The sequence below is a fragment of the Colletes gigas genome, unplaced genomic scaffold (genome assembly GCF_013123115.1).
Source record: "Colletes gigas isolate AHSC1104 unplaced genomic scaffold, ASM1312311v1 Colletes_gigas_Sc00019, whole genome shotgun sequence".
In the NCBI taxonomy this organism is placed as follows: Eukaryota; Metazoa; Arthropoda; class Insecta; order Hymenoptera; family Colletidae; genus Colletes; species Colletes gigas.
Window position 1 is genome coordinate 5,032,482 of NW_025106648.1, and position 25,680 is coordinate 5,058,161.

General features: G+C 34.9%; 2 protein-coding genes across 2 annotated transcripts; one reads left to right on the forward strand and one right to left on the reverse strand.

Moving 5' to 3' along the window:
* Positions 1 to 1,206: 1,206 nt before the first annotated feature.
* Positions 1,207 to 2,736, forward strand: LOC122400679 (tRNA (guanine-N(7)-)-methyltransferase). The gene is made up of 6 exons (XM_043402263.1): positions 1,207 to 1,448; positions 1,597 to 1,739; positions 1,805 to 1,989; positions 2,071 to 2,184; positions 2,259 to 2,360; positions 2,473 to 2,736. Exons 1-6 carry the CDS (start codon positions 1,363 to 1,365, stop codon positions 2,602 to 2,604), a joined length of 762 nt encoding a protein of 253 aa, XP_043258198.1. The 5' UTR covers positions 1,207 to 1,362; the 3' UTR covers positions 2,605 to 2,736.
* Positions 2,656 to 25,670, reverse strand: LOC122400572 (cilia- and flagella-associated protein 65-like). The gene is made up of 19 exons (XM_043402094.1): positions 25,563 to 25,670; positions 21,770 to 21,989; positions 19,757 to 20,022; positions 16,817 to 17,099; positions 16,055 to 16,243; positions 13,941 to 14,145; positions 12,557 to 12,802; positions 11,010 to 11,241; positions 9,942 to 10,298; positions 7,474 to 7,562; positions 7,122 to 7,392; positions 5,650 to 5,865; positions 5,400 to 5,588; positions 3,981 to 4,234; positions 3,623 to 3,875; positions 3,326 to 3,552; positions 3,016 to 3,184; positions 2,817 to 2,937; positions 2,656 to 2,726 (listed from the first exon to the last, which is right to left on the reverse strand). The coding sequence occupies exons 1-19, from the start codon at positions 25,668 to 25,670 to the stop codon at positions 2,656 to 2,658; spliced, it is 3,966 nt and encodes a 1,321-aa protein (XP_043258029.1).
* Positions 25,671 to 25,680: the final 10 nt, after the last annotated feature.

Genomic DNA, 25,680 nt, shown 5'->3' on the forward strand with positions numbered 1-25,680 from the left:
GTTTAGAGCATATACGAGGTACATATGTTCGTATACCGAGTCTGTGTTTGTAGGAAGCATATGACTGGATGAATAGTTGATTTTAATAGTCTCCTACCAATATTGAATGTATTTTATTGAAATTTATTTTTGTAGTAGAGCTCATGGATAACTAAAAAAAAGTATTAAACAACATTTCCGTAGAATGTCAAACAAATTAATCGATTGATGCTCAATTCTGGACTGTACAGCTTTCATTCCGTTAAAAAATAATAAAATTTTTGTTATTTCATTTTCTGTCTCACTTTCTCTTGTGCTCATTTCTAAATCCGTTGGTAACGTTGCGAGTGACACAAAAATGGTAATGGAGTTTCGAGACCCCAAAAAATAGGCCGAAAAAGTACATTGGGTGAAAAGTCTGTCTACTCGTATAAGTCGACTGTGGTACTACGTGTCGTATGAATGAAAGCCTTCGTGAAACCGCGTTTTTCAAAGATTCGTCACTAGAAATTTTCTAGTTATTTTCATATCTTACTTTTTTTTTTTATTTTCCTCTTGCTCTTCTTTGACAGCTTTTTTACATAGTCCGTCAAAAACTGTCTTCGACGCGATGTGAATATACATATGTCTTGCACAATAGCACTGTATAAATTTTTGCTGATACCTTGTCCCATATTCATGAAACCTGATTCTTCAAAAGCTACTTTTTGTTTCCAATTTTTAGATATAATGTAATTAGAAATACTACCAAAAGTAGTTAAAAATTCAATCATACAATAGTATGTAATGAGTTGGCGATAGTTTAACATCTACACTGTCCACAGAACTCAACTTTCTTTCACTCGCACTTGGTTCATAATTGTTTTCTACGCTAAATCTGTTGCTGTAATATTTTCTTTTTCACGATCTGGAATCACGATGCGTATCTACTTTTCTACTCTTTCGAAACGTTTTTACGTTTTATACTGGTTGCAATTCGGACGATTTCGCTCGAATGCTCAGCTTTGTGAATATTGTGAATATAAACAGTGAATATTGTGATACTGACAATAATCATTTACAGAAAAGAATTACATTTACGACTTTAATAAAAATTAAACATTTCTATATTGATTGTTCAAATATTTAATACTTCCATTTTGTTAAATTCACCTGCATATAGCATTAGTACACGAATAATTTTTAGAGTATTCTTTTCTTTATTTGTATTATAATAATTTTTTATTTTTCTAAAATTGGAGAACAATAAAATTAATTCATCGAACATAATTAGAAATATCGTAAAGTACAAATCTCACGTCCTGTCAGTTAGGTTAGGTCTTATACAGGTTAGGTTAAGTTCGTGTTTCCCATGTGGACTTGTTTTTAACAAACTTTGTCGTCATGACAGAACCATTACCGTTACCGCAAAAAAAATACTACAGACAACGCGCACATTCAAATCCCATAGCAGATCACTGCATAGAATAGTATGTAATTGTCTCTTGTAAAACAAATAAACACTTGTATGAAAAATCATTATGAAATTGCGTTATTAACTTTACACGTTCTTAGACTATAATTTTGTTTAAATTTAAAAATTATCGCGTCTTTTCCATAAATGAAATTTCTTTTCAGCCCTGTAAAACCTGACTTTATGAACTGGAGTTCGTTATATCCATTGTATTTTTCAAACACTGAAGTAAAATCCGAAGAAAACGATTCGCAGCAAAAATGTGTGGAGTTTGCAGACATTGGATGTGGTTACGGAGGACTACTGGGTACATTCATTTTAGCTTTAAGCATCATACTTTGACATATAATAATAATAAAATTCATTTGATAGTTACACTGTCGCCAATGTTCCCCAATAATCTCATTCTCGGTATGGAGATTAGAGTAAAAGTTTCTGACTATGTCACGGATCGTATACTTGCACTACGATCGCAGTACCCTGGACAATATCAGAACATTGCGTGCCTAAGGACCAATGCAATGAAATATTTGCCAAATTACTTTCGCAAAGGGCAGGTACAAGCAAAGTGTAATCTTATTTTTATAACGCTAATTTTAAATCCATTTCGATTATTAATATTATATGTATTTTTCCAGTTGAAGAAAATGTTTTTTTTATACCCGGATCCACATTTCAAAAAGTCAAAACACAAATGGAGAATTATAAACAGAACGCTGCTAGCAGAATATGCCTATGTATTAGCTGAAGGAGTAATATCAATTATAGTTTCTTATTTTAATATTTTTCTTATATATAGATAAGTAATTATAAGTATCATTTAAAGGCTATTATATACACAGTGACAGATGTGAAAGATCTACATGAATGGATAGTGCAGCATTTTCATGAGCATCCTTTGTTTGATGATATTCCCAAGGAAGAATTGGTAAGTCTTTCAAATTATTCATTTCAAAAAAAGAGTGACAGAAAAATATATTATTATTAATACTAGTATTGCAATATTATTAAAGTGTATAATAAAGTCATTTTTTACAAAGGATGTAGACCCTATTGTGGAAAAACTGTATGAGAGTACAGAAGAAGGACAAAAAGTAACAAGGAATAAAGGGGACAAGTTTTTAGCTGTATTTAAACGAATTCCAGATCCATATAACAAAGAAACTAGTTAATATTGACTACTTACAACAGTATGTGTATATAAATAGAATTATTTTCCATAATCAATTTACAAAAGATACTTTAGATGTTGCTTTCATGTAATTTATTTCTTCCTTGTCGAACAAATTATTACCTACAAAATACATGCCTGCATGAACTATTTTTCTTAAATACCATTTAATAAAGAACTTTCTTTCAAACAATTGAAATTAAATATTCTTACCTTGTTTAATATGGACTTTGTTTAATTTAGTTTTAAGGTAATTAACATGCCTTATGTCTTCTTTAGGAATTAAATGTACTGTTTCTAAAGAGAATTCTTCGTGTACTATGATATATAATATCTGAAAAAATATAATTGTAAGATATACAATGTTGTTTTGTGAATAATTAATCTAACAGATTGAACTTATTATTTTTACTTCTTCTAATATAGAGTTAATAAATGTCAGTGGCGGTGATACATAAGATCTCTGTATTAATTTCTTTCGCTCGAAAAGATCCATTGTGAATTGTGAATAATACAAATTTCTTCCAGGTATTAAACTTTCTTCAACAGTTTTCATAAATTTTTTACTATTAAGAATATCCCTATAAAATATAAATTTCAATATTTTGTTATAAAATGACGTTCTACCATGCTGCGTCTTAAAAAAATTGATTATGTTTAATTATTATAACTGATGATCATTACAATCATTGTCAAAGAAAACATAAAAAAAATGTTTTTACCATAATAATCCTTCCAAAATAAATGCGACCACAGAAACTTCATTTTCTTCCATTTTAACGTTACAATCGCTATTTTTGTCAAAGGGAATTGCATGTGACGGAGCAGCTTTTAATTCCTCCACTAAATTGATTCTTAAACATTCATCTTCTACAGAATATATGGAGCAACGAAAACTCAATGGTTTACAAAATATTTCTGGTTTGTCTAGTATTTTTAACCATGGTTCCTATATAAAAATGAAATCTTAGACATTTATAAAATCACTTAATTCTATTACTATAAGATATATCACTTACTGGCACACTAGTGCCTCTTTCCGTAATAGTAAATTGTCCTTCCAATTCTTTTTTAAGAATATCATATTTGATGATACTTCTTTGATAGTTGCGTCTTTCACCGACATTAAAGAATTCACAAGGTATATTGAGATCGACTCTGCACGGTTCTCCTTTAGTAAAAATTGTCACCTTGAAACTCTGTACTGCATTTGGGCATATTATACCTTTGCTAGGGAATACTTCAATTTGAAGTATCTCTGGTACTTCTTGGCTGAAAGCGTTCGACGAATTAAACAAATTTTAATTAGCACGAAAATCGAAAAACCAAGATTAAGGTATCAAAGAAGTATTAGTAATTAAGATTTTAAAGAAGTACCACTTCCATTTGTAAGCTAACGCGTCGTATGGTAGATTGTTATATACTATAAGCATCTTCACGATAATATTATACGTAGGTATAGACCACATATCGATGCAATCTGTGCTGAAGTATAGAGGGAACCCTTCGCTTTTACAGGCACAATAAATTGGTATCGGATTCCCAATTATTGTCGATCTAAAGTCGTAGGATGTTTCTCCTTCTAATGTTAATTCCATTGTTTTATTGCCTAATATTATTGGCAATGCCACCTCGTAAAACGTAATATTTTATTAGGGCAAACTGAAGATGGTAGTAACACGTTAAATATTTTAAACTCTATGATAGATAGTAACATAAATTTTGGATATACACATAGTGTAAAATGACATTTGAAACTGCCCATTGAGGAAGTGCTGGACCAAAGGAAGAAGGACGGGTGGAAGAAGTTTAGGGAGGAGATGGAAAAGACAGGGAGTATTTTAGGACGTTTTGGGTCAGTGGTAAGAGGGAGAGGTTTAAGCCGTGGTTTGAAAAAGTAAGGGGGGTGAGTAGAGATGTGATTAGGTTTGTCTCCAGGCTAAGGGCAAATCACTATAATCTAAGGGGGTCATTGGCAAGGAAAGGGATGATTAGAGATGGAGAGTGTGAGTGTGGGCCGGAGGAAGGGAATGTGGAGCATGTAATGTTACAGTGTGGGTTGTATAACCTGGAAAGAGAGGAGATGCGAGGGAGGTTGAGGAAGGAGATAGAGAAGGTAGGGGAAGACGTGGTAGGGTTACTGGCGATGAATAGGACCAAAGTATATAGGGTAATGAAGGTTTTTTGTGACAGGATAGGGAAGGATTTGTAAAGAAAGAAAGAAGGTGGATGCTGGGGTATGCAGGGAAGTCAGGAGGGAGAGGAGGATTGTTCCTAGTGGGGTAAAGATTATTAATAATTAAGATTAGAGGTTAAATTGGAGTATTGTATGTTTAGTTGTATTTTCAATATTATTATTTTTAGTTTTTTGTGTGTTTTATCTAGGTAGTTTTAATTGTATTGTTAGTTGTAAACGATCACTGGAAGCGAGGTTGGGGTTTCGGGAGAGTGAAGAAGGGCAAAGGAGAAGACGAGGAGGAGGAGGAGGGGTTAAGAGAGTAGGAAGGAGGTGAATAATTTAAGTAAGGGACAGGGTACAGGTGACAATAGGAAATAGCGGATTTAGAAAGTAGATGAGAAATGGTGTTATTACAAAGCCGATAGTGCTGGTATCGCACCCAAAAATATAGGAAGGAAAGAAAGACATTTGAAACACAAACATCTATCACGGCTGTGTAGATACTATAGAGGTGTTCGAGTACTGCTTTTTTTAAAAATTTCGACACAAATAGAATAATAGAAAAAACAACAGTATTTTTTCGAATACAAAATTGAATATAAAAAATTGATCAATACCTTGTATACTCCAGACATCCTAGGTTGGAATGTTAAAAGAAGGGGTTTGGCTGCGTGAGCTTTCACGATACCATTTTGAGTCAAACAAGAAAATACTTCGCAATTATAAGCTTCGTTCAGTTTACAAATATTATCGACATTTATGGTACATGGCAAATCGTAATTCGTAACGTTGCATATCCAATATGTCTAGAAATTCGTGTATTTTTGTATTCCAATGCTAGAAAGACGAATGGAACCGAAATCTCACTTTATGAATTGCTTCTCTGTTCCCGAAGTAAATTCGTCCGAATTTTAAGCAAGTGGAACTTAGGAAATCGAATTGTTGCTCAGACTTGGACAAACAGTCGATTAACACATTTAAAATAACGTGACGATCGTGTCCTATATCTAAATCCCAGGATATCTCTGATTTTCCGATCAAGGTATATCGTACTTCCATAGTAATTATGACTTGTTCGTTTGGCTAAAAAAAATTTATTCTATTTGAAATTTAAATTATAAATTTTGGTAAACCTTACGTTTATGGGAGGCAGCTCCGATGACCTTGATTTTGACATATGTTGTCAAGGTCAACCTCCTGAGTAACATCCAAGAGGTTTTAGCCGTCGCTCGTTTTTTATTAAAAAGTTATTAGCATATAAAAATCATATAATATTCATTATATTATATAACATATTTATTTAAATAAAACGATCTATTAAATTATGTTCTACTAAAAATGGGTTAGGTCTGGGTTAGTGTAGTTTTTTTTTTTTATGTGGCCTCCTGCGAGCGGGTCGAGCACCCCGCTTAAAGAGGGTGGCCTCGGGTGCCCAGAGTGAGGCGACCTTCGCCTCCTGGCCCCCTCCCGTAGCCTTGAGGTCCATGTCTCTCCCACCTTCTTCCTTCCTTATTCCTTCCCCTCCCCCCTCCCTATTCTTGGTGGACCTCAAAGATGTGGGGCGACCCGTCAGCGCTCTCCTCCGGCCACAACATCGGTGGTTGCAGGTGTCCGCGGCGGAGATATCAGAGAACACGTTCGTCCTTCCCCCGGGATGAGCCTCGACAGGTATGGCGTGGCGGGGCACTCTGTCACAGAGTTTCTGTGATGCCTCAGTAGAGGTCCCGGTCCCCCGCCGCAACGTCGGAAGACAGTCACCGTGGGGTTTTAGCCGGTAAGAGTCCGGCACTGCCCCGAGGCCTATTTAGGGGCCTCGAGGTGTCCATGAGGATTTCCCCACCTACAAAAAAAAAAGAAAAAAGTGTAGTTTTTTTTTGGTGGGTGAGGTCTTTTAATTTAATATGATACTGTTCAACTCGTGGGGATGTTTTATTTTATGCTCCGCAGGGCTCATAGAACGAAATCCCATATTCTTGTTTTTTGTTTCCGGTAATTTTTATATACTAATGACTTTTTAATAAAAAACGAGGGATAGCTATATCTTTTTGAGGGATGCTCAAGAGTGTGACCTTCACAAACTGTGTGAAAGTCAAGGTCACATTGAGTATACGTATACGCAGATTCTAGTGTAATACTAATAACATTTTTATTAATAACTTTTTAATAAAAAACGAGCGACGGCTAAAACCTTCTGAGGGTCATTCAGGGCTTGACGACATACTTCAAGGTCAAGGTCATCGCAGCTGTCTCCCCTAAACGTAAGGTTTACCTACATATTTCATATTTTAATTAATTTAATAATATAAAAATGGTTAATATTAATGGCACAAGATTCGTACTTCCAACGTGCCCGATTCTGGGCGCAAGGTGCAAAGAGTCCGGTGAGCGCAATCAAGCTTTTCCGTCTGAAACGATAAATCTATCTTCTTCACCGTACGTTTACAATCGCATCGATGGATCCATTTAAACATCCATGAAATAGGCAATTTAGAAATATTCGTCATGACTAATTTTATAAATACAGCTCCTTCGTTTATAATCATTGGAAATAATGCTGTAGACAGTGTCTTCTTTCCTCCTGGCGATATAGTTTTTAGAATTTCGTTTAATCTATTTAAAAAAAAAATTAATAATCATACATTTAATAAACTTAATTATGATGCAGAAATTAACAATGTGAAATTATCATACTCGTTTATTTGCATCGATTTCCATAAAAAAGGTTTGCTTATATTCAACGAATATTTTTGATTGCATCCGAATGCGCACACGTTGCTTACCTAATATGCATGAAAATTATATTAAAATCATGTGTACAGTATTTTTGACGTAAGGTCTCGCAACGTGGGGACCTGTCGCGAGCATTTAGTTGCTAGGTATCGTCCTTTCACGAGAAGAAGGCACAGCGTGTTCACATCCCCACTCTTGTTGCAGTCTGCTGATTGGTTGTCATTGATCTTCGTCACCGTTTTCGACCAATACCTGTGAGTCAGCGGACTGCAACAGGAGTGGGTATGCAAACACATTGTGCCTTCTTTTCGTGGAAGAATGGTACACGAAACTCGAGCCTTGTTTAATCTTCGAGAAGGATAGCGAGCGAAAAACAAAGAGGGAATGAAAGCCCGAGCATTCGAAGAAATTTAAATGTCCGTGTATCAATGTACTAATGCAATGCAAAGTTAAAACTTTTTTATTTTTACATTTATCCATAAGGAAATTCATTTAACATATTAGTAACATTTTTCTGGTTAAAATGGGACCAAACATGATGAAAGGACCATTTTTACTTAACGTTTGTCGGATAGTTGTTCCGACAAATTACAAAAATGGATTTGTGGCGTTGCATCGCTGCGGGTAAGATCTCGGAGAAATTATCGTAGGAGGACAGAAAAGGAAAGCTAGAGGGGACTCGTCAGTAAGGCTTTCTAGCAGGCCCTGCCTTAGATGACTGGGATGTTGGGAAATTGTATAGCACGAGCTCTCTGGTGGCGAGCATGGGAGGCGACGCCACAGATTGTTTCTAGAAGAGTATGTATGTCGTGCTTGGTCTCATTTTAATCAGAAAAATTTGACCAATATGTAAAAACAAAATTCATTACAAAAAAAGAGATAAATAAAAAAGTTTAAATCTTGCATTATTGCATCGATACCTTGTAACGACGATTTAAAATTGTCGAATCTCATTAAAGGCGAGCTGGACTCGCTTCACTGGATCCATGCAAGATAGCCCTTCAACGGGAAAGGGTGAACGCTGAACGTTTATCTGCAAGAAGGTTCGAGCATTCAGTGTAGACTCGCACCTTCCCCCATTTCTCACTATTCCTCGTGATATGCCCTATCAGGGTGGTCGGATGGGTTTCCCCATTCAGTTTCATACAATCTCACCGTGTGACGGTTTGCACAATATTTATTTTTGGCGTTTGTCAGAGAATCTTTTAATTTTGATTGCAAGCTATTCGAACGATAGAAAACGCATTTCCAAATTGATATTTGCAAAGCCTAATGATTATGATACCTGTCCAAAATTGACCATTGTTGGATTCCGGTAGAATTGACAACATTTTATTTTCTTAAGAAACTCGTACAACTTGTATTAGGTCGACTAAGTACTAGACTCTTTCTGACGATTCTTCAATATTGCAAGCTTTTATATACTCTTGCTGGAGATAGGTAGAAGTAGGGACGATGGTCAAGAGACAGTGTGACTCAGGAAGGGTGCGAGGTTCAGGATGAGTAAGGATTAGAAATCGTGATTAGGATGTTTGGATAAGTAATGTTTATGATGTGACTGAGTGGTGTTTGTATGGTCGTGTTAGTCATCCAACAGATTGACTAACGGCTTACATATTTGTTCAATTTTCGTGGGTGGTTAGGTTACGTTAGGTTAGGTTAGGTTAGGTCTCACTGAAGGTGCCTTCGCAATACCTCTTGTTAATGCGGTCAGTCGTACCTTCAAGGTACAGAAAAATGATAGTCTTGGATCTGGTAGTCCTCTGCTTGTGGTTTCCGGTACTGAATTTGGTTCAAGATTATTCAGCTATGGTACCCGTTGTTATTCAAGGCTTGATCGAGGTATTCTATTTCAGATTTCAGGTTATGTGGTTCGGAGATGGTGAGTTCACGGTGTATTAAGGAGCTTATTACGGAATTCTTTTGAGACGGATGGTGCTGTGAAGATGTGTGTAGGTATCTATCGATGCGGGTTGGCCTGCGGTACACCTGATAGCCTAGAGTTCCATTCTGGTTGCGATGAACCAAAATGTCCAGTGGGGAGACTGTTGTTTTGCTCAATTTTCATGGTAAACTTGATACTTGTATGTTATGAGTTTAGGAAATTGAGAAACTCGAGGAAGATGTTTCTACCGCGTTTTCAGATGGCACAGGACGTTTTCCAATAATTTTCAATAAAAATTAAAAGATTTTGTGATGATCGCCAAAAACGACTTTTGTTAGCGACAACGTAGCCAGAAAAATAATCCAAATCACACTTCGGAAGAGTGATGCCCCCATGTTATGCTGTCTTCTCCAATCTTCAATAATGGGATTTAACTTATTTTTCTGGCTATACTGATCGTCGGAATAGAGTCACTCTGAGTAACGTAAACGAAGGTGTATCTTTGCCGGCCCAGCATGAGTAATATTTAACAGTCGAATTTTACCTTCAAAATGGGCAATATGCACATGCAGCTCACATTGGACACTCTGGTAGGTTCTTGCTCAGATAACAAGGTATCTGATCTAGAGTTAACTCTTAGCAAGTACTGGATAGCCAATTCGTAATATCCTGGTGTATGCGGTGTAATCGAAATCGTAATTTGTTTATGAGAACCTGCGAAAATTGTTCCCGAAGCTGGACGTAATTTTACGTCCCTCTCGACGTCTCCAAGCTGCCAGTTACGATGGGTACAAATTAATTTATAGTAAATATTTACCATACTATAATTAAAAAGACCGAAATTCAGCATCTTGGTAGTTTTGTATTCCATCTCTCCAAAATTTAATTCGTCCGGAATCGCCTAAAAAACGAAGCACGAATTTATTAAGTATACCACATTGTATATCGCATTTTTTTAAAGAGACCAAAGATCAATTTTACTTAATATGTTTTCTTATATTTTATTCATGCTAATTACGTTAAATGTGTGTTGTCATTGACCTTCTCATCAAAAATTTAAAAATAAAAATATACAGGGTGTTCGACCACCTCTGGGGGAAATTGTAATGGGAGATTCTACAGACCAAAATAAGACGAAAATCAAGAATACCAATTTGTTGATTGAGACTTCGTTAAAAAGTTATTAACGTTTAAAATTCCGCCTGTAGAACGGCAATCTGCAAACAGCTGCGTGGCACGCGATTGTGGTTCTCACTCAGAAAACTGTAAGACTGTCGATACGTCAGTAAGTAGAGTTTCTCATGCTGAGTGAGAACCACTATCACGCGTACGCAGCTGCTTGCAAACTGACGTTCTACAAGCAGAACTTTAAACGTTAATAACTTTTTAACGAAGCCTCAATCAAGAAATTGGTATTCTTAATTTTCGTCTTATTTTGGCCTCTAGAACGCCCCATTGAAATTTTTTTCAGAAGTGGCCGAACACCCTGTATAGTTTTATACTCTTTAAGGAAACCGTGTATATTTTAAATCGTGTAAAAGGAGTCACAGGTGTGGTTTACTGGTTTACGTTCATTTTGCATTAGCCGTTATTTATTTAAAAATAATTTTACCACTAATAATCCCATTTCGCACTTTCCTTGAACTCGCAGAGTTATGCAGCTTTTCAAGCCAATGGTAATTCCATTTTTAATGACAATCAAAACGCACTGCAATTCAAAACCATAATTCACGTTTGGCTCGGTTGGTTGGAAAATACACTCCTGGTGGAAAGTATCGTTGGGAACAATTTCTCCACTCTCATATTGCATATGAAGTTCCGTTGGCAATTGATAAAATGTATATCTATAAATACATAAAAATTTCGTGTCAATCCACTAACATCAACGCCATTCGAAACGATAAGACAATAGTTAGCGTAAAGAATCCATTTATTGTCACCTAAATATAAAATCAACATATAACAAGTTATTTGTGATGTTTATTTAATCGAACAGTTAAATTTTTATTTGTACGTTGTAGAATATTTTTGTTGTGTATTATTAACGCGTAACGGATAATCACATGTTTATCTTTATTATTAGATAAGAATGTTACTCATTTCTAAGAGTTTAAAATATCAAAAAAGGTATATACTTCCTGATCATGATCGTTAGATACGTAATATAACATAATATCTTAATTACGTGTAAAGAAAATGAATTTCTTTAATTTAAATTTGGCGGCACACCTCGAAGTGCCAGTAGAGCAGGGACTGTCTCGGACGGAGAGAGAGAGAGAGATGAAAAGGGGTCTGAAAATTGAGTAAAAATTTTAACCAAAGTGATAACTAGAGAAAGGATTGTAAAAGGAAATTGACTTGGAGAATAAACTTTAAATGTCGTTTCTCTATTTCAGAGCAACTCACAAGTGTTTACTTCTTTTGCCCATTTCCCAAAATAATAATAGGATAATTTTATAAAACGACATTTAAAGTTTATTCTTCAAGTCACTTCCCTTTTACAATCCTTTCTCTAGTAATCACTTTGGTTAAAATTTTGACTCAGTTTTCACACACCTTTTCACCTCCCTCTCTCTCTCTCACCGTCCGGGACAGTTTGTACATTGAAAAAGAGAACCATTTTTTACCTTTTTGGCGTTTTTTTATTTTGACTCCTGAGTGGGAGTCAGAGGGTCAAGAGGTCAAGGGGTAATATTTAAAGGCCCACAGTACAACTACTGAGTTTTAAGGGCTCAAATAAATGGGCAGTGTACAACAGTGCTTCTTACACTCAAATATGTTGAAACGTGGTAGTCTAGAATAAGGCTCACTATTATTGACTTTTGATCCCCCGTATCTCGGAAACTGTTCAATTTACAAGCTTGGGCCCATTGGAACTTTTCATCAAGACATCATGAACTGCATCATATCAAAAGTTCAGCTAATTTAACCGGGGGCCATTTTCCATAAGATCTATACGGGGTCCTTTAAATTATAGAAATTCATTTTCTTTACATACGTATGATGTTAATGAACAATAATGTATTATTAACCCTTCTAACAAAAAATTGTCAAAGTCTCTGGCGTCAATTATATAAAATATATAAATAAAATTTAATGTATGCATTGAATGATTGTGTATGCATGTGTTCAATAATTAAGAAATTTCTGTTCATTTACTTTAATGTGTGGCGAGTAATATTTCGCATTGCAAACATTTCGAACTGCTGACAACGCGGCATGACCGGTGCGAAATTTAATTCGTTGTTATTAAAGAACAGAATATTCGCAAACTCTGCATATCCCTTCATATCTATGTAACTCTCATTTTTCGTGCTCCCGTTAAAGTATATTGTCCATCGTTCGATGTAAATTTGTGCATCTTCGGGTTTCGGTGACATTTGAACCGTAATTATCTGATAATTTCTGCAATTCATACGTAAATTAAAATATATGTTTTTACGATACATAACGTGTGGCGCACATATGACCGCACGATGGCGCTTTACGGGGGAGTACAGGTCGACCGTAGGGGAACCCCAAATGAGGATCGCCACGCGGTTTCGGAGATTTTCGTGCGTGAATATTAATACTGAAACAGTTGTATCACTTTCAATGTATGACTTATTGACATGAATAAACTACGCTCTATATTATTAACGGACCACATAACGCGATAATGTACATGTAACAGCAATCATTAAAAAACACGACGATCAAATAAATTAATTCTCTGGCAAGCAGCAATTAAGATTGTTGAGAATAGTCGTGTTCCGTAAATTATAAAATACAATGTAAAGCAGTATGCGCAGGAGACGAGTGCGCACACAGCTTGGAGACTGAGTGTGTGAGCATATTCGAAAAGACGTAGTAGAAGAAACGTGGTATAAGAAGTTACGTTGAGGAGCCGTTAAAATGTAAAGCGTTTATGAATATCAATATAAATAAATATAATATTTAAACAACAGAGAATATTGATTTAATTATCCACGAATCTTAACAAAGATTAATCTTCGGTCATAGATAAGCAATTGTAAAGCATGGAATAGTTCGGTAACTTTATCAAAACTCAGATTCATCGTAAGTTGAATTTCAAGCAAGATAAATTAAAAAATCTTAATCACGCGTCTATTCCATTAATGTTTCGGAAAAATACAAAAAATTAAATCTATAAACGAACAACAGCCATTTAATTATAAACAATAATCGACAACACAATTTTGAACAAATAATGATGTTGAACGAAAGAAACTATAATATCGAAGACAATATCAAAGATTGAAAAAAAATATTTTCAAAAAAGTAAAAACGAAATATACGTATTTAATAATATAATAATTAATAATAAGTGTACAAGTAGTTCTTGTTTAACATGTTTTTTGGCTTTATAAATACAAATCAAATTTTCAGTGGGTTCAGTTAATTGTTAGAAACAGAAGACACAAAGTACATTCTACAAGGACATACTGAATTTGGATAATAGAACGCTCAGATAGTAGAGTGATCGTATAATCGATTATTCGGATAATAGAGATTCTACTGTAATACGTAAAAATTGACGTACTGGTAAATTACACCAAGCATTGGCTTCACGGTGAAACGACTCTCTGGTGGTGAAACAAATTGAAACATAAGGGGTAAATGACCGAACTTTTTGATCATGAACGTTGTATAAACTGGATACGGTGGCACACACGGTGGCATTATTACAGTTTGAGGTATTTTGTATTGCGGGATCCATCCGTTCGACGAAGCTGGAAATGAGTGACCTACGAAATACATTTGACTATTAAAACTCATTCTGAAACGCATCGAGTCTGTTCTTAATTATTGGGTTGAGCCATAAATAATTGCCGTTATTTCATACTAAATTTACTTCTCTTTCAAAAGAATTGCAAAACGACTTAGTTTAAAATATATTTTTTGTTATGACATACAGTAAAATGTCGATTATTCGAACTAATAATTAAACAAATACTTCAAACATACCTTGATAGATTTATTTATACAGGGTGTTCAACCCCCCTGGGAAAAATTTTAATGAGAGATTCTAGGGACCAAAATAAGATGAAAATCAAGAATACCAATTTGTTGATTGAAGCTTCGTTAAAAAGTTATTAACGTTTAAAGTTCCGCCTGTAGAACGGCAATCTGCGAACAGCTGCGTGGCGCGCGATAGTGGCTCTCACTCAAAAAACTGTAAGACTGTCGATACATCATTAAGTAGAGTTTCTCTCCAGACGAGATATACGAGTAGACCTTACACCTTGTTGCGTCGCAGACCCTCGAGCGTCCCGTCGCGACGCAATATAATACGTAGGGTAGGCCCAAGTGTTAGGGCCCAACCACTTGCTCGCCTGTTCATTAGGCAGTTTTCGTCGCCTGGGCAAGTGGTACCCTCAAGGCCAGACGTCGGCTAGGTGGTTGGAGGCGCCGCTCGACCACCCATATTTCCCACATGTTTTCACTTACCCTGGTGTCCTCTTAACCGACTTTCCTTTTCCAGAACAGCCCTATGCATACCTCCACTCCTTTTCCTAGGTCCCAGCCTACATTTTTCCCAATTAGCCAATCCTGATAAACCACTCCCAATTTTCTATTCCGACTCCGGCGTCTCCACCCACCAAAATTAGGTGTATAAGGTAGCCCGCGAGCTACGACCAGATCACTCTAAAAAATCCGAAAAGGATTACTTCACGCAATAAAGAATTTAAAAAACCAACCAGCAAAACTTCTTCGTCGTGAGCCAACCACAACAGTGTTGTCGCGACGATCACGACACACCTAATGTATTTTTTCGGCCCATTTTTCCATTTTTGTATCACTTGCAACATTACCAACAGGTTACGCAAATGAACACAAGAAGAAGTGAGACTGAAAATGAAATTACACAACATTCCTGGCCACACATTATATTTTCGGTAAAGAATTTTTTTCTCGAAAATATGTAGGATTTCGGAGGTATGTGTATTTACCAAAAATGATTGCAATTGACCCCTGCAATCGAAAATAATTTTTCTAGAGTGATTTGAAACTTTTCAATTTCGCCGAAAAATTTAGGCACCTACCACCTGTCGATTTTCCTTAATAAATTCATTTTTTTATTTTTAGTAATTTTGTTTGGCGCCCTACAGAAAAGTTGTCTAACACTTTTTTGTGGGTACCCATGAGCTCTACTTCAGAAAAAATGTTTCATTGAAATATATTCACTATTGTAGGTGTTATGGACGTTTGAAAATTGCGTTTTTTAAACCGTTCCATAGTCAACTCACATGTATTTACGCACGCACTACAGCTGCTGCCCGTAAATACTAATTCAGTGAATAGTTCCCCAACTGACCGCCATCCATGAGAAGAGGCCGCTAAAGTCACCTCCGAATTTTCAGGTCGGTATGACAGTCAGATTGGGCCTCGAAAGTCGATAAGGTGAAAGGTCTACTCGTATACCTCGTCTGTGGTTTCTCATGCTGAGTGAGAACCACTGTCACGCGCACGCAGGTGTTCGCAGATTGCTGTTCTATAAGCGGAACTTTAAACGTTAATAAATTTTTAACGAAGCCTCAATCAACAAATTGGTATTCTTGATTTTCGTCTTATTTTGGGCCCAAGAATCCCTTATTAAAATTTTTCCCAAGGGCGGCCGAACACCCTGTATGTATAGATAGTAGAAATTTGAACCTATTGCTGTGACAGTTGTAACGAATGGAAAGATCAATCCTTCCTTGCGTTCTGAGAAAACAGAACCGACGATCTCCCTTCCAAAGAGATTGTTCTCTGTACTGGGATTGAACGAAAGTTCACATAGTGCAGAATGACCTGCTCGGACTTGCACCTCGTACGGTGTCACGTTGAAGATTCCATCGGGATCTGTAACATTTCACACGAAGAAAAATTAATTTAATGCAGTGCCTTTCAACCTCTTTTGGCTCGTAACACCAAGTGTTATTTGTGTCTGTAACCTACACTCCTCATGATTATTATTTGCAAACACAAATAGTAGTGTACTAAACAATAAGTATAATCACTTTTTGCTCGAATATCTCAAGAATCGAAGTATTTTATGAATAATGTTTCAGACACAAATTATTCTATTTCAAAGAGGAAATAGAACTGCATTATTGTTTCTTAATTTTGTGGGCGACTTCATGGTTAGTTGAAGGTCAACTTCGCTACTTTAAATGAATACCTGTAGTTTTTTCAACGCCCAATTTCCGTGAAAAATCGAGTGCTTTATGCGATACATGTTTTTTGTAATAAATGGAAAATAAGCATACAAGTGAATAAATATTTATTCAAGAAAATAAAAGTGGGAGTAAACAAATCGTGATTACTACATACTAACTAGAAAATATAGTAGTCAACCGATCGTTTACTAAACAAAAGATATGTGCATTTTGGACTGTGAAGAAAAATATTCGGGTGTTAAGGGATTAAAATCACCTTTTTCCCACACGATTAATAAATCGGTCTGACTGTGGTTGGTAAGACATATTGCATGTGGAATTCTCTGAATGTCATATTCCATTTCTACGTTTGCTCGGCCAAAATTGAAATAGTTCTTCGATAAAGATAGTGGAGGCAAGACTCCTGTTATATCGACGCTGTCGCTCATGTACCCTTCAAAGCCACTTTTCATTATATGAGAATAACTAAAGTCACTTGCATCGGTTTTTTTCTTGGAAAACGAGTTACGGTATCCATATAATTCTATAATGATTGGTTCCTAAGTTTTGAACATACTTGTTAGAAACTGATTTGAATATACATAATAATCGAATTCAGTAGAAAAGAGCACAATAGTGGTCTCAAAAGAGCTCTATAGAGAGTACAAAACTCTAATTATTTTAATTTACCCGAACTTACGGGATTGTTCACATTTATAATAAGCGTGCTACAGGAATATACCGTACAAATCTTGAGAAATTGATAAAATATGAAAGTAAAATCTTCGAAATAGATATTGATTTTTATATTTACAATGAAAATTCTAATTGAAATCGTGTTTATTATCAATTAATACTGCTTGTAAGTGTATGGTTTTACAATTCAGAATAAATAAATTGTGTTCTACATTATGTATATTGTAGTTTTTATAAGCATATTAATACATTAGGTGTACAAATGAATAATCCAAATTATCTTAAGCAGTTATAAAATCAAGTTTAAAGCCAATAGATTTTCCCACTCTTTTGCGGTTATAGTGTTGACATATAGCTAGTTAAAACAAAAGATAGTTTAGCGAAAGGCCCAATACAACTTTCAAAAGAATTCAATTCAGTAGAGTCGAAAATGGCAACAGATAAGGTGCATATCCGACACTGCATTCTTTACAAATTCCAACAAGGGAAAAATGATGCAAGAGCATACTAATCGATTTGTTCCTTTCTCGGTGAAGGTGTTGTATCGTATGATGTGTGCGCATTTTGGTTTAAGCGGTTTAAAAGCGGTGATTTGAGTCTAATCGACAGACAACGCCTTCGAGGCCCTCGGAAGTGTGAGAACGATGATTTAGAACAACTGCTCGCTGAGAATGCGGCACAAACGCAAAAAGAACTTGCAGAACAGTTAGGAGTAACCCAGCAAACGATTTCCAAACGCCTACGTGAGATGGGAAAGATCCAGAAAGAAGGAAAATGGGTTCCGCATGAACTCACTGCAACCAACAAAAATCAACGAGTGGCAGCGTGTCTTTCTCTTCTCAATAAGTAGCGTCGAAAGTCTTTCTTGTGGAAAATCGTTACGGGCGATGAGAAGTGGATACTCTATGACAATCCGAAACGCAGAAAGTCATGGGTAAATCCGGGCGAAGCATCAATATCAGTTGCAAAACCCAATCGCTTCGGAAAGAAAGTTCTTCTCTGCATTTGGTGGGATATCAAGGGCGTGGTTTATTATGAGTTGTTGGAACCGAGTGAAATAGTTACTGCAGACTGCTACCAACGTCAATTAATCTGTTTGAGTCAAGCATTGGAACGAAAACGTCCGTATACTGGCAAAGGAGAACGTCCAGTGAAATTGTTGCATGACAATGCCTGGCCACATATTGCTTCCCATACAAAAGACACCATAATGAGTCTTGACTAGGACGTCTTACAGCACCCGGCTTATTCACCAGACATTGTTCCATCTGATTATCACCCGTTCCGGTCGATGCAACACGCCTTATTCGATATGCGCTTTCAATCATTGGATGAGATCCGAAAATGGCTTGACAACTTTATCGGGTACAAAAACGTAAAATTTTTCCGAGATGGAATTCATCAACTGCCTGAATGATGGCTTAAAGTTATAGAAAGTAACGGCGAATACTTTGATTGAACAATTCAATTTACTTTCTTTTAAAATAAACATTGAATGTGACTGAAAAAATTGAATTATTCATTTGTACACCTAATCAATAATAGTTAGTTATGTAATTACATTATTTCCTTCTCTCCAATATTTATATTGTTCTTTGAATGTATCTTTTTATAAAGTTATTGGGAATTAAAAAAAAAATAGAAGCCACGTTTACCTCATCACTGATATAGTGGATAATAAATCAAGTTCGATAATACATACTAATCTCTTGAATATAATATAATGTTTAAAATAGTATTAAAATACCATTTAATTTTACTATCGAAATTAATTATTTAATTAATATTTAAATGTTAAATATTATTTGTTCCAAAATTAAATTTTACTCCAAATTCGACTACACTGCTCAAAATAATTAGAAGATTACCCAATCAAATGACTCTTATCGATAGATGCTACAGTATTCGATAATTTAAAATATTGTGTGAGTTAAACTATGAATAAAAATATTATTATATTAAAAATATCCATCCCTGGAATCAGAGCTAAGTAATAATTAATTATTTAATTAGTTTTGCATTTTACTAAAATAAGCAATCAATGAATCATAATTAAGATTATTGAATGATCATAAAGTACCCTGTATACTATTACTATATCCATATGTAATTTTGTGTGATTATTTTATATAGAATAATTTTTCCAAATTCTTAAATACAGTCGAAAGCTGAACATCGATTAGCCAAATCAATTGAAATGCAAGTCTAATTAAATAAGCGATTTTTCAGATGAAATCAGACAAGGGAAATACAATTTGCAAATGCAACATTAATCATGAAATAATTGGTAATTGAAAAGCTTTATATTTTTAAAAAATGCATAACAAAAATAAATTAATGAATGATCATAAACCAGTAATTTGTAATTATTTTACGAAAGATTATTTTAATTTTAACTAGCCTTTTTTGGCTTTCTTATTTATTAACTTAATAATACAATCATAGTTAAATTCGTTTTCCGGTATGCTTGGCAATCTTCTAATTGCTTTGACTAGTATATTATTTCAACCTATCGATTTACTTGGTGTAGTATTAAAACGGGCAAATAGTACGTGTAACATCCGTTTTCTGGCGGAGTGAATGTAATCAAAACATATTTATAAGAACAAGCATTAATGCAACCGTATCTCGTGTCTAATTGAAACGGTCGATACTTTTCGTTCATGGCAAGCATAAATGTCGCAGCTACTTTAGACTTGTTTGTAAGTTTGATTCGCCATTTTGGTTCAGGATTCTCATTCGTCGAAAACATTATGATTTTCGTTACGGAACATGTCACTTCCGGACCTATGAAAATGTAATTAAATTACGCATACATTAAAAATATAGTATAATAAAAACATATGAGAAAAACAAGTCCCACAAAAAAATTGAATTACTATCCTTCATTTAAATAAAGCAATAAATAGCAAAAATTTTCTTTTTATAAAAAAGAGATTCGTATAATATATACACATAGGGAACTCTCACATAACACGGATATGTATTCCGCTTCATAGAAATGCCACAGTTATATAAATTGCTTTGTACAAAACTCAGATCTAACAGAAACAATGGAATTAACTCACAAATAAAAAAAGAATGTTTTAATTTTTTTTTAATATGGACAAAATTGTAATGGGAGATTCTAGAGGCCAAAATAAGACGAAAATCAAGAATACCAATTTGTTGATTGAGGCTTCATTAAAAAGTTATTAACGTTTAAAGTTCTGCCTGTAGAACGTCAGTTTGCAAGCAGCTGCGTACGCGTGATAGTGGTTCTCACTCAGCATGAGAAACTCTACTTACTGACGTATCGACAGCCTTACAGTTTTCTGAATGAGAAACCACAGACGAGGTATACGAGTAGACCTTTCACCTTATCGACTTTCGAGGCCCAATCTGACTGTCATACCGACCTGAAAATTCGGAGGTGATTTTAGCGGCCTCTTCTCATGGATGGCGGTCAGTTGGGGAACTATTCACTGAATTAGAATTTATGGGCAGCAGCTGTAGTGCGTGCGTAAATACATGTTAGTTGACTATGGAACGGTTTAAAAAACGCAATTTTCAAACGTCCATAACACCTACAATAGTGAATATATTTCAATGAAACATTTTTTCTGAAGTAGAGCTCATGGGTATCTACAAAAAAGTGTTAGACAACTTTTCTGTAGGGCGTCAAACAAAATTACTAAAAATCAAAAATGAATTTTTAAGGAAAATCGACGGGGGTAGGTGCCTAAATTTTTCGGCGAAATTGAAAAGTTTCAAATCACTCTAGAAAAATTATTTTCGATTGCAGGGGTCAATTGCAATCATTTTTGGTGAATACGCATACCTTCGAAATCCTACGTACTTTCGAGAAAAAAATTCTTTACCGAAAATATAATGTGTGGCCAGAAATGTTGTGTAATTTCATTTTCAGTCTCACTTCTTCTTGTGTTCATTTGTGTAACCTGTTGGTAATGTTGCAAATGATACGAAAATGGAAAAATGGGCCGAAAAAATACATTAGGTGTAAGGTCTACTCGTATATCTCGTCTGGGGAGAAACTCTACTTACTGACGTATCGACAGTCTTACAGTTTTTTTAGTGAGAACCACTATCGCGCGCCACTCAGCATGAGAAACTCTACTTATTGACGTATTGACAGTCGTACAGTTTTCTGAGTGAGAACCACTATTGCGCGCCACTCAGCTGTTCGCAAATTGCTGTTCTACAGGCGGACTTTTAAACGTTAATAACTTTTTAACAAAGCCTCAATCAACAAATTGGTATTCTTGATTTTCGTCTTATTTTGGTCTCTAAAATCTCCCAATGAAATTTTTCCAAATATGGCCGAACACCCTGTATAATTTTGTTTGTATATGTATACTTACATATAAACAGAAAAAAAAAAGTTGTTTTTTTTCTTTTTAAAAAGTTGTTGATTTTTTATATTACTATTTTGTTTCATATAACACGAATTCACGTAATATGGCATTGTTTAGGAAGTAAAGTGCCGCGTTATATGGGGGATACATGTATTAGTATAAAGTTCTATCATTCGAACCAATGCAATCTCCACGGGTAACAATTTTCGTAGACGTTCCAATGGAATCGACGATAGTAAAATAGTCCACGTTTTTTGAAAATGCGATAAACGGCCGATAACGTATCTCGCACGTATATTTCTCTTTAGGTGCTAGTATCCAAGTATACGAACGTAAATGAAAGACATGATCCAAAGGATTGGTGGTTGGGTCTCTTTGAACCTGATACATTAGTTCTTTCTGCAACGAATAATGTTAATGTTTTTAGTCTGTGAGATTTCTTCGTGATGTAATTCACAAATGAGAAAATATTGTTTTATTCTTATAATAAAGCTGAAAACATCAAAGTATTTCTTTCAGAAACAGTTAAATAAATAACATTAACTAATTGTATCAATAAATAAAATTTGTTGTATAATTTTATTGCATCAAAATAAAATTTAATACATTATAAAAAATGATTTTATTCAACAAATCATGACAAAAATATGTAAAAGGACCAGTGAACTCCTTGAGACCATAATCACAATCTGTAAAGTGATATTGTTTTGTTTATAAACCGCCAAATGTATTTTCTGATATTATTTACTTATTTGCTCAGCCTTTTAATCTTGACTATCATAGTGGTCACCGGTGACCGGCGCTTTAAACTTACAATGTGTTTCAAAATTATTTACGATGGAAGAACCCTAATACTTGTAAAATAGTAAATAACGATACTGTAATTAAAAATACTATGAAATAACGGAGTTATGATCCCCTGCATTTGTCCTACAGGATAGCGTATTTAAAGGACAATGTTAAGTCATAGAGGGGTTTACTGACCCAAGAGCGTACAGCATATGCTATACACCGTTGGAAAGGTCTCGCCAAGGCGAATCGACTGATACCATTTTTAACTTCGATATCAGATGGGATAATGTCGAAAAATGGCCTCAAAGTTCGAGATTTTGCGGTTTTGAACAAAAGAAACCGGTAGTAAAAGCCCATCCGACCCGAGGGACCTCGGGTAGGCACCTGAGGAAAAACCGAGGGGTGTAAGCGATACTCTAGCAGATTGGGACGGCAAATGTGCCCCACCACCTTCATTTCAGTGCCGTGTTGGGCCTGCGTTTGTCGCATACGCCCCGTTCCAAATGCCCAGGGCGAAATCGCCAATGGATCAGTTGTTTTTCATGAACATAATATATTCATGGTAGACAATTCGCAGGTATAAGTTGGGAATGTGCAGGTTAGTATTCAGACTAATGCGTCACTTACAATAGTGAATGGAGTGACATTTTATTGATTGAACGGAACATAATGATGTGAATACTGAATACTAACCTGCACATTCCCAACTCATACCTGCGAATCGTCTATCATGAATATATTATGTTCATGAAAAACAACTGATCCATTGGCGATTTCGCCCTGGGCATTTGGAACGGGGCGTATGCGACAAACGCAGGCCCAACACGGCACTGAAATGAATGTGGTGGGGCACATTTGCCGTCCCAATCTGCTAGAGTATCGCTTACACCCCTCGGTTTTTCCTCAGGTGCCTACCCGAGGTCCCTCGGGTCGGATGGGCTTTTACTACCGGTTTCTTTTGTTCAAAACCGCAAAATCTCGAACTTTGAGGCCATTTTTCGACATTATCCCATCTGATATCGAAGTTAAAAATGGTATCAGTCGATTCGCCTTGGCGAGACCTTTCCAACGGTGTATAGCATATGCTGTACGCTCTTGGGTCAGTAAACCCCTCTATGACTTAACATTGTCCTTTGCCCTACAACAATTTTTGCCACCGGAGCGATCGTTCGGAGTCGAGTGGGATTTATAACTCGAAAACAAGAACGTTAACGCTTATTTTCGCTTATATAATATTTGTGCAGTTTCAAGTTCTCTACCCGGTAAGCTAGTTGTTTTTTTTTTTATCTCGAATTTTGACACATTTTTTCGTCAACAACTCGAAACAAATACATTAACGCTTATTTTGGCTTATGCAATACTTGTGCAGTTTAGCGTTCTCTACCTGGTAGGCGTATCAAGGTACAGCATTGAATAATAGAATATTTCTATTTTTCATATTATAATTTGAACAAATGTTGAAGACACGACTAGATATCGAATACTGGCGTGATACATAATGTGTCAATACACTAAAGCAATGGTATATCTAAAAATCTAACGAGGGTTGTGCAAACACACTTTGAAAAACTTTATTAGAAGAGATAAAGAAAAAGTTTATTTAATAGTAATATTGAAAATATTACATCGACATACTACATAACATGTATTAATTAATTAATACATGAAGTAAAAAGTAAACATTAATATATTTTCAGTTTTATTACCTTTACTTTCTAATTTCTATATTGAATACAGTGAGTAACAAAAATATTCGAACACAAGGGTCTAAAATTATACTTTATAACTAAATTTTGTTTGCACTACCCAAACAGTATAAAGACGCCTTAAAAACGATTTTTAGTGTACTTCCATAGAGCCACAAAAATACATTAGTGTTACTAAATTAGTGTAAACAAATAATTATTCGTATAATGAATTCAAAATTATTCGAATCTTATTATTTATCATTATTTATTTAAATAAATAGAGAATAATTTGTTACAAATAATAAATAATTACGAAATAAATATAAAAATAAACAGCTCTTCATTCGTTATTTATTTCATAAAAATTACAATTTGAATCATGAAATGAAATTACAGCTACTAAAAAAAGGATCCATATACTGCAATATGTGTACGTTCAGTTTAAACAATAATAACTTTGATTATAGAAAGCTACTTAGTTATTAAAGACACATAAGCAGTTAGAAAATTAAATTAATTCAGTTGTCAGATAGAAATACAACAGACAATCTGAAATGCCGAATGAAGTAAGGACATCGGCGAGAAAAAAATATTCATAAGCGACATCTATTGACGAAACATAACAATAAAAACCAAAACTTTGGGAGAATCCCGGATTTCTTTTATTATTTCCGTTTCTTTTGTTTCATAGCATTTCGTAAATTCTTAGCGTGCTTTGTTAATGAATCATAATTTTTTATCATAATGAGTGTTAAAAATAAATAAACTATAATAGAGGAAAACAAATTTGTGATTTATTTATAGAAAATTTGGAAATCGCGAGATTGGTCAAATGATAAAAAGGAGTCATGCCAGGATTAATACAGGTTTATTTAAAAATATGCGTTAACCGAAAGGGATGAACGATTTATTACAAAGAAAATAAAAGAAAATCCATTTGAGAGCGAGCCTAAAATCGCAGCAGAATTAAAGGCAAAAACTGATAACAAAGTTTGTCTAGAAACGATATCAAACAAACTTAACGACTCAGGGTATTTCGCACGAGTAGCGAGGAGGAAACACTACGCCAATAAGGTGAATAGAAAAAAAAGATACCAATTATTAATATTACAAACTTAGTTTTTCGAAACAACTTTAAAAGACTGTTCTTGTACTTTCGTCGCACTTCTGTGCATTAAATTATAATATTTTGTTTACGATAGAAATAAAATAGTTCTTAAAAATGTTGTACATTAGTTTTCTGTTTTCTATTATTCCTTAATTATTTTTTAACATTTTTTTTTAATATTATTCTTATAGAAATTTCGTCCATTATAGTTATTGTAAATACACGATACCAGTTAAGTAAAACTACTTCCTAAAACGGAAGAAAATTTTGCATTTGCTTCCGGTACGATTATAAGTTTTCGAACATGGAGAACTTATTTACGAAAGTCGAAAACCTTTACAAATTACGGAACTGAGATTTTACACGCAACAACCTGATACTTACAGAAGATTCGTTCCATATTTCAATCGTCTTTACTACCGTTTTACCAATCTCCACTTTATCGTAATTCAGCTGGATCAGTTTCGTTTCATTCGGGTAATTCCCATTCATTTTGAAAAAT